This window comes from Malania oleifera, chromosome 2 (assembly GCF_029873635.1).
Source record: "Malania oleifera isolate guangnan ecotype guangnan chromosome 2, ASM2987363v1, whole genome shotgun sequence".
NCBI classification, from domain to species: Eukaryota; Viridiplantae; Streptophyta; class Magnoliopsida; order Santalales; family Ximeniaceae; genus Malania; species Malania oleifera.
This window is the reverse complement of record NC_080418.1, coordinates 102,657,075-102,673,373: the sequence shown is the minus strand read 5'-3', so window position 1 is coordinate 102,673,373 and position 16,299 is coordinate 102,657,075. Positions and strand designations below refer to the sequence as shown.

Below are 16,299 nucleotides of genomic sequence, written 5' to 3'. Positions count from 1 at the left end.
TCAGTCGACTGGACTGTGGTCAACTAGTTGACTTGGTCCAGGTTCGGTTGACCGGGGTATTTTGTACATGGTAGTTCGGTCGATCGAGTGTGCACATTTTGTGCATTTCGGTCCTGTTTAAGCCAACGATCACTCTATTTCAAATGACCAAGTATGGGTATGCATGAGTGAGTGTCCTAAGGTCATTTCTAAGTCCTTTTTTAAGACACCGAAAAAATCTGGTGTCGGTTGACCTTCGATCGATCGAAGTTTTTGTAAACTTCGTTTTAGCCCTATCTACGGTTGTTCTCAGCATTCAAACACATCATTCAGATGCATGCATTATTACAGAACAGAGGTATAAAATTAAATGCAATTACAAATTAAAAACAAATGTCTTCGTCTTTTTGCTCTTCCGACTTCATGTAATGCGATTGATCGTATAGTCTTTAAGTCCTGTAAGTTTCCATCGCTATTTCCTTCTGTGTGTGTTAAGTTAATGGACACGTTCACATGTTAAATACACACATAAGAAACATATGCTTTGTCAGCATCAAAATAGGGATCAGACTCAAAAAGTCAACATTCTTGGTGTTTGTCAGTCGGCTGGCCAATCTTAGTGTGTTCTGGTCAGTCGGCTGACCAGTTTCATTTTTTGAAAAACTTTCATTTTTTATTTTTAAACCTTCTGTTATTTGAAAGACTTAAATGTGACTTGTCAAAAATATTTTCAAGGGTTTTTCAAGAACTGATTTCTAAGTCTTTGTTGCATCCTAATGAGTTTAAAAAATATTTCAAAAGATATTTAAAATATGAAGCACTTACATAAAGACTTCTTATGACTTTAGACATTCTAAGTGCTTGAATCTTCATGCTTGTCTTTTGAGCTATCTTTCTTTGCTTTTCTTTGACTCTCTTGCTTTGCTTTTCTTTGGCTCTCTTGTCCTCAAGCTTTAAGCTTTTAGCACATTCTCTTTAACATCCACACTCTTATGATCTTCAAGCTTTAATAGATATCATCTTTGCATCCATACTTTGACTTATCTTTGTGATCATTTTACTTTGTATTCTCATTCTTAGTTTCCTAAAATATCATTACTTATCAAAATATGTTAAGTTTCACTTATTTGTTAGCATCAAAATAAGATGTTAAGCCTTGTAAGGCCAACAGATTTTTATATGATGGTAGAGGGGAAGATAAAAAGAACAGGGAGGCGAAGTGTTGGAAGATGAAGAAAATGAGAGACAAGTTGGAAAGTAAAAGGTTAAGAAGGGAACTATGTGGAATAAAATTTTTTTAAAAGATATTTTAGATATTATTACAAATTGGGACATAATAAAAATTTAAATTTTAAATAAATAATATTCAAACATAAAATAGATATTAAAAAATTTACCAGACTACCCAAGTTTTCGTTTTAGCCTTTTAGAAGTCCAGACACAACGAACTAAAATGAATAATAACTCAAGCAATTCTATAGTTGTGACCATGGGCATAGGTGAACCGGGTGGATTCCACTCTATATTATCTACTTTGTTACTACCATATGCCTCCTCCATACTAAACATTTTCCATAACACCACACATGAGTTGGGTTGACATTGTTAAATCGTGCATAAGCTTTCAACCCCAAATCACGTGATGGTGGATTGAGTCTAGACCTGGCAAAATGGATAAAAAATTATTAATCCAAACCGCATTTGACTCGTTTTAACCAACTTATAATCAATCACTTGCTAAATGATTCAAATATGATTTTCCATTTTCATATCCGCTTCTTTAGCAGGTCGGTTTGGGTTTATCCGGCAGATATCTGACAACCTACTTCAAAGCCAATTTTTAATTAATCTATAAAAGCCCAACAGCCCACTGCCCAAGTGCTTAGAGCCCAGTGCCCACACGACCAACACGCCACACAGACATAGCCCCCAACCTCGTTCGGTCCCTCCCACTCCCAAGCCAGCCCAGTCCCAGATTCTCAAATAGCCATAGCAGAACGAGCCTTAGCCCTATTCGATTTGAGCCAATAGAGAGCCAGCACAAAACCCTTCTTCTTCGACCCTTTGAAGCCCTCTGCCCCCCGACCCTTCGTGAGTTCATCTTCGATCCTTCAAACCAGCAGGAGCTTCGTGAGTTTGTCTTCCACACTTCGAACTAATAGAAGCCCTTCACGATTTTGTCTGAAGCTTCGTGAATTCGTCTTCGACCCTTCGAACCAGCAAAGCTTTGTGAGTTGATCTTTCACACTTCGAACTAGAAGGAGCCCTTCGCGAGTTCGTCAGGAGCTTTGTGAGTTCATCGTCGACATTTCGAACTGGAAGGAGCTCTTCACGAGCTCGCCTTTGAGCCTTAGAGCCTTCATCCTTCTTCTCTATAGCTCCGCTTCTTCATCTTCCTCTTCTTCTTCTGCAGCTCTGCTTCTTCTTCTTCTTCTTCTTCTAGGTCTGTTTCTAGCTTTACTTCTTCTTCTTCTTTAGTTCAACTTCTTCAGTTTTTCTTATGCTGCTTCTTGTTTTCTAGTTTTTTTCTGTTGCCTGCTATTTCTTCTTCTAATATTACATGTAATTAATTATTTAGCTTCAGTTAATGCAAGTTTATAACTAATATATAACATTTTTTTTTTCTAAATTTAGCAACTTAAATTAATATGATATAAAAATTATATTTGAGAATGATAGATTATCCATTTATCTGTCACGAATTATTCAATTCGAAATTGCCTAATCCGTCACTTAAACAAGTTGAATATGAATTATGATTTTTTAACACGATAATTCGCCTTATCCGTCACGAATTATCCGACCCAATCTACTTTATTAGATCTAATTGAGTCCTTTTCTCTTCTTCTTTTTCTTCTTTTGGGTCTGCTTTTGGCTTTACTTCTTCTTCTTCTTCTTTAGGTCATTTTCTTCAGTTTTTCTTATGCTGCTTCTTATTTTTCAGTTTTTTTTCTATTGTCTGCTGTTTCTTCTTCTAATATTATATATAATTAATTATGTAGTTTCATTTAATGCAAGTTTATAACTAATATATAACTTTTTTTTTTTTGAATTTAGCTACCTAAATTAATATGATATAAAATAAATTATTAATAAAATTATATTTGAGAACGATAGATTTTCCATCCATTTGTCATGAATTATTCGATCGAAAACTACCTAATTCATAATTTAAACGAATCGAATTTGAATTATGATTTTTTCACCCAATAATCCGCTTTATTCGCCACAGATTATCCGGCCCAATCACTTTGCCAGATCTAATTGAGTCTTTAGCTGAAATGGGCCTAAATTTGTTGGGCTCTCTAAAGCCCAAAATGTAACCAAAGGATGGCCCAAAAGTTTTTGAAAGCAAAGCGACATTTCATTTTGCAGACGTGGGTCGCGTTTCCTACTTCTTCCTCAAGAAAACTGACGTTTTCTACTTCTTCTTCAACAAAACTCCTCAGTCCTCTTCCTCTTTAATTATTCCCTTCCCTCCCGAAGCAGCGACTCGCGAACAATTCTAAAGCTCCACCCGACATTAGAGGCTGGTTCGGTGATTCCTTCTTTTTCTCTCTCTTTTGATTATTTTTTTATCTGCTTTTTTCTTATCTGCGTGTGTCGACCATTTGAAATGCTGTTCTGTGGTACTGTTGTTCTTGTTGGCTTTACATTTCTTGTAAATTTGAGTATGACACCAGTAACAGAAACGTGAAATTATGAACTTGATGTTCCCGTTGTTCTTGGATTTTATTTTTCTGTCATTTGCACTTAATGAGGTTAAAATCTATTACTGTAGATTTATAGTGAAAGAATGCAATTTGCTGATTAATTTTTGTCTGGAGAGCATCTTTGTTGCCCTTTTCTCCTGCATGTTAGCTGCTTTTCTAATTAGTGATGAAAATGCTAAATCCTGTTGTTTGAGAATCCTCCGCTGATAATATTTATAAGCTTTTTATGACCTTTTTCAAGTATATCTTTATTTTATTAAATATTTTTGCAGGCGTTGTTTCACTGATTTTATGATCCGGTCTTACATTCCAATTTCATGGGTGCTTCAATCGTAGTTAAACTTTGTTTGAAGTTGTACTTTTTGGGGATTATGATTGTACTAATTGTGCAATTATGCAAGGTTATGAAGTGTGCCTGGTATGCGTTTGATGAATTGCCTACCATAATGTGGTTTTCTTCTTCCTATTGTTGTGCTTCATTTCACATATGGGTTTTTATTATGTAAACTCCATCACCACCCCCCCCCCCCCCCCCCCCCCCCCCAAAAAAAAAAAAAAAAAAATTCCGCTTGCTTTCGAATTCGACATATTCATTGTTGTCTATTTTAATGGTAAGGCCCATCAGTGCTACAGTGCTAAATATTAAAGCATGCAAATAAAAAACACTTGTTAAATGACAAAAGAAGGGGAAAGAGATATATTTAAACTTGCAAGAGATAGAGAAAGAAAGAGTAAGGACTTAGGTAATGTAAAATATATAAAAAGTGAGGATATTTTCTTGGTTAAAGAAGAAAACATAAAAGAAAGTTGGCGAAGTTACTTTAGTAAGCTTTTTAATGAAAACCAAATAGAAAGCTTAAATTTAAAATTGACAAATGAGGAAAAGACTAAAAATATGAGATTTATTCACAAAATTAGAATTAACAAAGTTAAGTTTGCACTAAAAAAGATGAAAAATGGAAAATCTATAGGATCGGATAACATCCCATTTGAAGTTTAGAAATGCTTTGGTGATAACAAAGATATATAGTTGACTAATTTATTTAATACAATTATAAAAATTAAGAAAATGTCAGATGAATGGAGGAAACACTTTAATACCTATGTACAAAAATTAAAGAAGATATTCAAAACTGTAATAGCTATTGTAGAGTTAAACTTATGAGTCATACAATGAAACTAAGAAAAATAGTAGTCGAACAAAGATTAAGACTAGAAACAAAGGTTTCAGAAAATCAATTTGGTTTTATTCTTGAGAGATCTACTACAGAAGGTATATAAATTTTAAGAAGATTAATGGAAAAGTTTAGGGAAAAGAAGAGGAACTTGCATATGGTATATATTGACTTAGAGAAAGCATGTGATAGGGTACCTAGGGAAGTTTTATGGTGGGCTTTAGAAAAAAAGGGTTTATTTAGTAGGTCTATGATGTCATTAAGGATATGTACGATGGAGTAATGACTAGTGTAAAGACTATAGATGGAGAGACTAGAGAATTCTCAATCATCAAAGGTGTACATCAAGGATCTACTTTGAGCTCGTATCTTTTTGCTTTAGTGATGGATCAACTGATTAAGAGTATCCAAAATGAGTGTCAGCCCAAGGGTGTGTCGAGAGGCAGCTGGGGGGGTGTGAATAGACACTTTTCATGGATAATGAAATTTTCTACAAAAACAAAATATCTTGGCAAGATACAAATGATTTTTATCACAATAAATAGCAAGGTAAATAACAAACAAATAAAGTAAATGAGAGAGAGAGAGAGAGAAGAGCTTAACACCGAGATATTAACGTGGTTCGGCACCCAGCCTACGTCCACGCCTTGAAACCAACTCAAGGATTGCTAAATCCACTAAACAATCTCCTTTCAAGACAGAGAAGCTTTTACAAATCGGGTACCAAACCCAGCTGCTCATCAAAAGCTGAAAACAAGGAGTTCACCAAGAACCTCCATACAAATGGCTCACCAAGAACCTTCAATCTCACAATGAAGCAATAGCAAATATAGAGATTACAAAAGATGCTCCTTCTTGAGCTGATAATACAAATTGAATCCTCACATTGCCCTCTTGAGCAAGTGATGAATAACAAGAATGAAGAGCAAGAGAGCTTTGAGCAAATGTAAGAATTTTGAATGCAACTACCAACGTAATTAACAACCAATATTCAATCAATAACTTTAATAAATGCAAATGGCTGGTATTTATGGGCAAGGGGATGAGCTAGCCATTGTCTAGCCGCTGGGCATTTATTGATGCAATACAAAACAAAAAAATAGCCGTTTGAAGCTCATTTATTAAGGGTCTGCTAGCTATTAATTGTCGACGAATGCCATGGATTCGTCGACGAGTCACCTAGGCTGAAAATCATATTTAGCTACTGGAAATTTTCATTGACGACTCAACTAGCCTTCATTGACGAGTCAGCCCCTTTTGTTGACGAGTCGACCCCAATCATCGTCGAATCACCTGGGCAAAAACTCAGCTTAGGCTACTGGTTATATTAGTCGACGAATGCATTGCATTAGTCGACTATTCCCCTGTTTTTTACACTATTAAGCCTCTAAGTGAAGTAGCCCATGCTAGGACAAATGCATATGAATTTATTTGTTCTAATAATAATTTAAGCTTGTCCTAATGAGGTTTTAAGTTGACATCTTATGCACTAGTATGACTCGGTATGCATGTGAAGACTCATTTTGATGTCCTATACTAATATGAACTATATGCACATGCATTTGCTCATCTCTTGCAAGGTATTCTTACTAACATCACAAGCACAAGAGTTACAAGAACTTCCTACCTCACACACAACCCAACATACATGTACAAATAAGACTTCACATATGCTCTGGTTGGTTGTGCTTTGGGTATTCCTTGTGTAGGCTTTTGACCATGACTTTCGCTTATTGCTTCATCAAGGTTTGTCTGATCCTTATGCTTGACTTGGTATCGTCCTGTTTACCCGTACTTAACTTGAGTACATAGATTAGTTAACCTGAGGGTCACTAATGGGTTGTTATCATCGAAACCAACTGGAAGTTAGAATTATGGAGAAAAACTTTGGAATCTAGAGGCTTTATGATAAGTAGAAATAAGACCGAATATATGAAATGTAATTTCAGTAATAGTAGGAGGACTATTGGAGACAAAGTTAAACTTGATGATGAAGAAATAAATAACACTTGTAGATTTCGATACTTTGGATCTATTATGAAAGTTGAAGGAGATATTAAAGAGGATGTAATGCAGAGTTAAAGCTAGTTGGGTAAAACAGAGAAATGCTTCAAGTGTGCTTTGTGATCATAGAATGCCATTAAAATTAAAAGAAAAGCTTTACAGGACGACTATAAGACTAGTTATGCTATATGGATTAGAATTGTTGACGCGCAACGATTTTATTCTTCCGTTCAACGAATAAATCACACAAAGAACATTTACAGAAAAATGGAGACGAGAGATTTTACGTGGTTCGGCAAGGTTGCTTACGTCCACAGAGCGTGCACTTAGAGAAAAAATCGACTATGAAACGATGGCAGTACAAGATCTGAACAGTCTCTCCCCGATCCTAGATCTCCTGTACACCCCTTCACCTTCAACCTGTTGAATAAAAGTTCTTCCTAGAGAGAACCCCCCTCTATCTCTTCTTGCACAAAATGACAAGCAATCCCCATATTTTTCTATGGCTTACAAATATATATATGACACCACACAACCGTTGGATTTTAGAGACGATCCAACGGCTGTGATAAAAGCCACAATAAATAAATAAAAATAAACATATTTTTTAACAATCTCCACCTTGATTTTTAATCACAGTCAAGCACAACATTCCATCCCCATACTATGGGATGCTCTGTCAACAATCAACAAGAGACTACATTAACTAAGTCCAAACAGCGCTTGAACTTAGCTAATGTAATAGGCTTCATGAGCATATCTGCAGCATTTCCATCAGTGTGGATCTTCAATAACTGGAACTTACCACTTTCAACCCAACCTCTAACTACATGGTACCGCACGTCAATATGCTTCGTGCGAGAGTGATAGACCTGATTCTTTGCCAAGTGGATCACACTCTGACTATCACAGAATATGTGTAACCTATCTTGTATAACACCAAGTTCCTAAATCAGTCCAGTTAACCAAAAAGCCTCCTTACCTGCCTCTGCCAAAGCTATGTAATCAGTTTGTGTAGTAGACAAAGCTGTTGTAGGTTGCAACATAGCCTTCCAACTAATGGAACCACCAGCCATGGTAAAAATGAAGCCAGAAGTAGACCTCCTCTTATCCAAATCATTTGCATAATCGAAGTCCACATAACCCTGAACATTGCAATCATCAGTACTTTCAAACAGGATACCATAATCAGAAGTGCCACGCAAAAATCTGAAAATCCATTTCACCACATTCCAATGCATTCTACTTGGATTAGCCATATATTTGCTTACCAAACTAATTGCATATGGCAAGTCTGGTCTACTACATACCATAACATACATTAGACTCCCTACTATACTGACATAAGGCACACTAGCCATATCCAACTTATCCTCATCAGTAGAAGGACACAGTTTAGCAGACGACTGAAAATGAGCAGCTAGTGGTGTATTTACCGGTTTAGCCTTATCCATGTTAAACCTTTCCAACACCTTCTCAATATACTTACCCTGTGACAACCACAACTTCTTCTGTTGTCCGTCCCTCCTGATTTCCATGCCAAGGATCTTTTTAGCTGCACCAAGATCCTTAATCTCAAATTCATCCTGTAACTTGGCTTTCAACACATTTAACTCATCAATACTATTAAAGATAATCAACATGTCATCCACATATAGCATAAGGATCACATATACATCACTGTTAAGCAATCTGAAGTAAACACAATTGCCATAACTGCTTCTAACATACCCAATCCTCAACATATAAGAATCAAACCTCTTATACCATTGCCTAGGGGATTATTTTAAACCATAAAGAGACCTATTCAACTTACATACCAGGTGCTCTTTACCTTGTTCCACAAACCCCTCCGATTGCTCCATAAAGATATCTTCCTCCAACTCACCATGAAGGAAAGCTGTCTTACATCCATCTGTTCCAGATCTAAATCATGCATGGCAACCAATGCTAACAAGGATCTAATAGAATCATGCTTAACAATAGGAGAAAAGATTTCATTATAATCTATACCTTCTTCCTATTTGTATCCTTTTGCTACTAACCCGACCTTATATTTTATCCCTTCTGTAGGTTCTTTCTTTCTGAAAACCTACTTACAACCAATCAGTTTCCTGTCCTTGGGCTTCTAAACCAACACCCAAATGTCATTCTTATGAAGAGACTCCATCTCCTCAACCACGGCTCCAAGCCAACTATCTCATTCAGAACTCTGAACTGCTTCCTGAAAATCAGAAGGATCTCCACTACTAGTAATCAGAGCAAATGCAACTAAGTCCTTAAACTCATACTTGATCGAAGGTTTAACATTCCTCCTTTCTCTACCGGTGGCTAGCCTTACAGGCTCATGTCTATCACCTGTCTGAGGAATTTCCTAAGGAATTGTAGCCTGCCTCACTGTATCCTGTGCAACAGAATCAACAACAACAATAGTCTGAGTATTACCCATACCTGAATTCTGAATATTGTCCAGCTCCACCTGAATAGGTACTCCCGCTAAATCAGACTCCACCTTCTTATCAGCATTCTCCTTCAACATGACTTCTTCATCGAAGACCACATCCCTGCTAATGACCACCTTTTGTGCTATAGGGTCCCACAACCTGTATCCCTTCACTCCTTCTTGGAAACCAAGAAATACGCACGGTTTGGACTTAGAGTCCAACTTTGATCTGTCCTGTGCCTGCACATGCACATATGATGGATAACCAAATATTTTCAACACAGAGTAATCTACTGGCTTACCTGTCCATACCTTCTCAAGAACCTTTGCATCAATAGCTATAGAAGGAGACCTGTTTACCAGGTAGCATGTCATACTCACTGCTTCTGCCTAGAATGACTTAGGCACATTGGCTTGAATCCTCATACACCTTGCCCTCTCTAGTAATGTTCTGTTCATCCTTTCAGCCACCCCATTTTGGTGTGGCCCTTGTGGAACTGTATAATGCCCAGTGATCCCCTCTTCCTTACCGAAGTCAAGGAATTGGTTCTTTTTGTACTCTAGTCCATTGTCAGATCTCAGAAATTTCATCTGTTTCCCTGTTTGCTTCTCTACTTGAGCTTTCCATTCCCTGAACTTACTGAATACCTCACTCCTGTGCTTTAGAAAATACAGCCAGACTTTCCTGGAAAAGTCATCAATAAATGTGACAAAATAAATAGCACCACTGTGAGACTGTATCTGTAGTGGACCTCATACATTTGAATGAATGTACTCTAGCACCTCCTTGCTTATATGCTTTCCTGTTCTGAAACTCATCCTGCGATGTTTATCGAACAAACAATATTTACAGAACTTAAGCTTACAACAAGAATTACCTCCCAATAAGTTCCGCCTATGCAGCTTTTGCAAACCACGCTCACTAATGTGACCCAGCCTCATATGCCATAGAGTAGTATCATTTGTATCTGAATCTGAAGAGGTACTAGCTGCAGCTCCACCTCTCATTGTGCTACCCACCAGAGTGTACAAATTGTTCCTCAGATGACCCTTCATTACTACCAGTGAACTTCTAGCTACTTTCAGCACACCATCCCTAATTGAAAAAGAGAAACCATTACTGTCCAAAGAGTCCAAGGAAATTAGATTCTTTTTCAGATCTGGAACATGCCTCACATCCTTGATGGTTCCAACCACACCATCAAACATCCTGATTCAGACCGTTCCAATACCAAGAATACTACAAGAAGTATCATTACCCATCAACACCGTCCCTCCAGAGATTGGTTCATAGGAGTCAAACCAGTCCTTGTATGGACACTTATGATATGAGCACGCCGAATCCAAAGTCCAGGTATCGGCTAAGTAATTGAAACCTATAGTAATAGTCAAAAGATCCCCATCAAAAACTGATGAACTGCTCTCTACTACAGTAGCTTGCTCAGTCTTCTTCCTGCTCTTTTCCTCTAAATCTCTTTTCCTCCTTAGACAGTCCTTCTTCATATGCCTTTCTTTCCTACAATAAAAATAGCCACTCCTCTAGTTCCCACTCTTATCCCTGGACTTGGATCGAGATTTCCCGCAATTCCAATTACCCCTGCTAGAACTCCTGCCCCGCTATTGGCTAGACTTACCCTTAGCCACCAACCCTTCTCCATGCCCTGGATGATCTGGTTTGTAAAAATTCTCACTCTCCAGAATGGCAGTAGTCACCTCATCAACTGTAAGAGTCTTCTTACCTAGCAGTAGTGTGGTTTTCAAAGTATCAAGTGAACTGAGAAGTGAATATAACAGAATCAGTGCTTTATCTTCCTCCTCAATTTTTACCTCAATGCTCAACAACTGTGTGATTATCTTATTGAAATAATTGAGGTGGTCTCTGACTTCTGTGCCCTCAGTCATCCTCAACTGATAAAATTGTTTCTTCAAATACAGTCTATTAACTAGGGACTTGGACATATAAATATTCTCCAATTTTTTCAAAGCTCAACTAGTGATGTTTCATTCAACACACTGTATTTAATTTCTGGAGCTAAACTTAAGCGAATGGTACTTACTGCTTTCATTTCCAGCTTCTCTCACTGATCATTTGACATGGTCTCTGGCTTCTTGTGTTTCCCATACAGTGCCTTAATCAATCCCAGTTGGACCAACACATCCTTCACAGTGCGTTGCCACAGACTGAAATTATTTTTCCCATTAAAGGGCTTCACCTCGAACTTGGCCGTCGAAGTACTCACCATTAAATTTTTTTATTTATTTTTCTCTCCTCTGTCGTTAGCACTTGTCAGGATGACGTCAGCAACGGCGCCTGTGTTAGCTTCTGCATCAGCGTGACGTTAGCGCTCCGTGGGAAGGATCCGAGCCTCGACCCGCGCTTTGACCCGATTCTGAATTCGAGTCTGTCTCCCAATTCTGGCACTGTTCATCATGTTCTTCATCCGCGAAAATTTTTTTTTTCTTCTAAATTTTTTTTTCACACTTTCAATTGAAAAATTTTGGAATAATTTTCTAGCACCTGATCTGAATCTTCGCGTACCTCAATTCGATCTAAACGAACCGCTCTGATCTTTAGCACTCCCGTGGAAAAACTTCAAATAAAAAAATATATATATATTCTTTCGATTTGATTTGATCTATCAGATTTGCACTCAATCAAAACCGTGCTCTGATACCACTTGTTGATGTGCAGCGATTTTAATCTTCCGATCAACAAAATAAATCACATAAAAAACATTTATAGAAAAATGGAGACGAAAGATTTTACATGGTTCGGCAAGGTTGCCTACGTGCACGGAGCGTGCACCTAGAGAAAAAATCTACTATGAAATGATGGCAATACAAGATCTGAACAGTCTCCTCCTCGATCCCAGATCCCCTGTACACCCTTTCACCTTCAACCAAGAAAAGTTCTTCCTAGAGACAACCCCCCTCTAGCTCTTCTTGCACAAAATGACAAGCAATCCCTATATTTTCCCATGGCTTACAAACATATATATGACACCACACAATCGTTAGATTTTAGAGACGATCCAACGGTTGTGATAAAAACCACAATAAATAAATAAAAATAAACATTTTTTTTAACAAGAATGTTGGGCAATGAAGAAACAAAATATCCAAAAAGTAAAAGTGGCCGAGATGAAAATGCTTATATGGATGAGTGGTATACACTGAAAGATAAATTAAGAAATGAACATATTCGTGGTAAATTAGGTGCAACTCCTGTATAAAATAAGATAAGGGAGGGATGACTCAAATGATTTGGGAACTTGCAACGTAGGCTACAATGTAGGCTACATAGTGCGCATTACGGAAACAAATTAAGTTCTAACACTGACTCATTATGGCAACAAATATAGCTACCCTTAACTATAAAAAATAATAGTGAGGGGGTTTCTCCTGTAAGTTTGACTATGAATATAATTTGCACATTGACTTTTGTTTCTTCGGGGGATGGGTAAACTTGTTGCAAACAAACTTAACACACCATCTTCCATCTTTCTCACCCTTCTTGACAGTTTTCAACCTTTTGATGGTTCACCCTATTCTCTTACTATTCTTTCAAGGCCTTTTAGGCATTTTCTTGTATGGCAGGGCTGAGGAAGATCAGGCTAGAAGTTTTCACAAATCTCAAATTATAGGTAGAAGTTTTGATTGTTAATTTTTGTACTTCATTTTTTTTTAAAATTTTTTTTATTGATGAGTAATTGTATTTCATTTAAAGAGGACCAAAAAGAAAAAAAGTAGGCACAAGACATGCTAGGAAACATTGATACTGATAGGAGACACGGATACGACACAATGCTAGTGCAGTGGCACCAATTTTGGAAAAGTAAGGATACGAATGCATTGATAGCATGTTTTTCCTCGTAGATGACAATACTGTGGTAATTTTGATTTAAAATGAAACAGAAGCAACATTCATGCAAAATTATCAATCATACATTTTACAAGCTACAGTTATATACAATCATCAATTACATTCATACTATAGAATATTGGTCTGACAACAAAAAAACAACTCAAGAGCTTGGCTGATGGTGGGCAACAGCATTGGCTCATCAATAAATTTAAATAAATAAATAAAAAACATATTAATAGAGAGTAGCAAACTGGCTATGGCTCTGAAGAGAGAGAGGGGGGAGTGGGGAATTCTAGAGGTTGGGAGGTCTGATGGTGCTTTACAAGGCTTGCACTATGGTGCTAGGGCTCCAAAGCCCAACCACTCCAATGTTAAAGAATCTCTTAACTCAGTTTCTTGAGTCTCACTTTTCCTCAGATTTTTGTTTGTTTGTTTGTTTTGTTTTGTTAACATAATTAAAAGGGACAATAAAATGCAGCATTTTAGTGCAAGAAGTGTCATGGAGGTGTCCTTGCCATGTCAGCAAGTGTTAGGAAGTGTCTCAGCAGTGTCCAAAAATAAAAATAAATTAATTCATTTTCAACATGTCGCGAATACGTGTTGGGGAATGTTGGGCAGGTGTCATATTAGGCTTCCAGAAGTGTTGCTATTTCCTAGAAGGCTTGTAATGAATGAACTTTGCCTCTACACTCATATTCTTGTTAATCAAAATATTCCTCTGGCTTATACGAACAATATTGTCCAGAAAAATTATTAATTATTCAAGGTCATGCACATGTTGCTATTCTGTTAGATTCTCTGAATTTTGTTAATAAACAGGGTCTTTTGTGACTGAAAATATAGTTCAAGGGTTTTATTGTCACCTTCAAAAGTTTGAGGGGACAGTTGAGACATGGTAGATTGTTCAATGGGCATAGATATATTTCCCCTGATATTATGCTCATTTTCTTTTCTCCATTTCTTATTCTTTCAGCCTTACTCAACCCTCTTTACTTCTCTTTCTTCTTGGGTGATTGGATTCTTTGGTTTAGTTTAATGTGACCATCTTATATGTTTCTTTTTTCCCTGTAAATGTTCTAATATTTAATTATTGTTTGTACCTTTTGTGCTTTTTCTTATTCCAATATTTTGGTTGATGATGGAGTTTATTTTTCTGCGTTGCTTATACAATTCATTTCTTCCCCCTTTTGCACTTGCTAGAACAGATGGTCTAATTTATATTTCTAAATCTTGGGTTTATGGCTTTTAAACTAGTCTACTTCATGAAACTTTCCTTCTTGATGGTGTTCAATGTGTAGGTTACTACTATTATTTTCTCAATTTGGTTTTTTTTTTTTTTTTCGTTTTAATTTATTGCAGGTGATACTTAAATATGTCTAGGAGATACGATAGCCGTACGACAATCTTCTCCCCAGAAGGCCGTCTATATCAAGTTGAGTATGCCATGGAAGCCATTGGAAATGCTGGCACAGCAATTGGGATATTATCAAAAGATGGGGTTGTGTTGGTTGGGGAAAAGAAAGTTACTTCTAAACTTCTCCAAACCTCGACTTCCACAGAGAAAATGTACAAGATTGATGATCACGTCGCCTGTGCTGTGGCAGGAATAATGTCAGATGCAAACATTCTGATCAACACGGCTAGGGTCAAAGCCCAACGCTACACTTTTGCATACCAGGAGCCAATGCCTGTTGAGCAGCTAGTTCAATCTCTCTGTGATACCAAGCAAGGCTACACTCAATTTGGTGGGTTACGCCCATTTGGTGTCTCATTTCTGTTTGCAGGTTGGGATAAAAATTTTGGCTTCCAGCTATACATGAGTGATCCTAGTGGAAACTATGGTGGATGGAAAGCTGCAGCAATTGGTGCAAATAATCAGGCAGCGCAGTCAATGCTTAAGCAGGATTATGGGGATGATATAACAAGGGAAGATGCGGTTCAGCTTGCATTGAAAGTGCTCAGCAAAACTATGGACAGCACAAGTCTTACTGCAGATAGGCTCGAATTGGCTGAGGTTTTCCTTTCACCTTCTGGGAATGTGAAGTATCAGGTTTGCTCACCGGAGTCTTTGAGTGCAAAGTTGGTGAAGTTTGGAGTGACCCAACCAGCTACAGAGGCATCCTAAGTTACTGAACTTGTTATAGCTCTGTTCTTGCATTTCTTTTTTTGGGATGCAATTGCAGAAACAAAAGTTTGATGTGATATGTTTCTTTGATCAGGATACTACTGTTGGAAGTTAATGATCATAATTATGGAATTGCAACAATTTTTTGATAATATGCTTCTTTAGTCAAGATTCTCGTTCTAAGGATGCGTGTTGTCAATAATTTGTCATCAAATAATATTGACTTGGTTTATGACTATGCATTTACTGCATTGTGCTTTCTTTAGTTACTGGTGGATCTCCAAAGGTTAGCTACTGTTTTAGTACATGCTGCAATATGGTTCAAGTGAAATGTAATATTTTTTAGGTTGGTTGATATAGTTTAGTTTTGAACTTTTAGTGAATTATATTCAAATCTAGTTTGAATGGCTGAAGGCTAAACAATTAAGCTTGTTTGATGCTGGGCCTTCTAAACATCCTTGATATGAACATTTTATGATCTTAACTCGTAAATACAGTGAGTTCATTTGGACTTCAAAAAATTTTCAAAAATGAAAAAAAAAAACCAAGAAGGGAGTTGCATTATGAAAAAATTATTTCGATTGAACCCAAATAAAACATAGAAATCCAATTATCACCTGGTAAAAGAAAAAAATAATTGCATCTTGCAAAAATATTTTAGAAGCATACATTTACTATTAGGATTAGAGGAGTCCATGGGTGGGTTTGATACATATGGGTGAACATCAACTTGACCAAAAAGCTTAAACCTATTGGGTGTTGGACCCAACCATGTATATAAGTACTCATCATCCACTCTAATTTTTCAATATGTGACAAGCTCACAAGTGAAATTCTCAACAATCCCCTCCTCACTTGTGAGTTCCAACCGCTCCCCCTTGAACGGAAACCATCTCCCTTATGGGAGTAAGCCCAATTTACCAACAGTTGCTCTAGTGGGCCTTACCACTGGCATCTTACGTGCCTCGGATTGCATTCCACGTGTCTCCGAACCA

The 16,299-nt window shown here is 37.2% G+C and overlaps 2 protein-coding genes across 4 annotated transcripts in view; both read left to right on the top strand.

The window, feature by feature from the left end:
- Positions 1 to 1,866: 1,866 nt before the first annotated feature.
- LOC131147880 (proteasome subunit alpha type-4-like) lies at positions 1,867 to 15,546 on the top strand. Of its 3 annotated transcripts, XM_058097517.1 has the most exons (3): positions 3,373 to 3,512; positions 3,965 to 4,110; positions 14,539 to 15,546. In XM_058097517.1, the coding sequence occupies exon 3, from the start codon at positions 14,552 to 14,554 to the stop codon at positions 15,302 to 15,304; it is 753 nt and encodes a 250-aa protein (XP_057953500.1). In that variant the 5' UTR covers positions 3,373 to 3,512; positions 3,965 to 4,110; positions 14,539 to 14,551; the 3' UTR covers positions 15,305 to 15,546. The 3 variants fall into 3 exon arrangements, with proteins under 3 accessions (XP_057953498.1, XP_057953499.1, XP_057953500.1); XM_058097515.1 differs by lacking the exon at positions 3,965 to 4,110 and having other exon boundaries at positions 1,867 to 3,517; XM_058097516.1 differs by lacking the exon at positions 3,965 to 4,110 and having other exon boundaries at positions 1,996 to 3,512.
- Positions 3,422 to 16,299, top strand: part of LOC131147879 (proteasome subunit alpha type-4-like) — a 62,913-nt gene continuing 50,035 nt past the window's right edge. The window contains exon 1 of the mRNA XM_058097511.1: positions 3,422 to 3,443. The gene's annotated coding sequence lies outside the window, so the exon portion shown is untranslated. The remainder of the gene's footprint in view (positions 3,444 to 16,299) is intronic.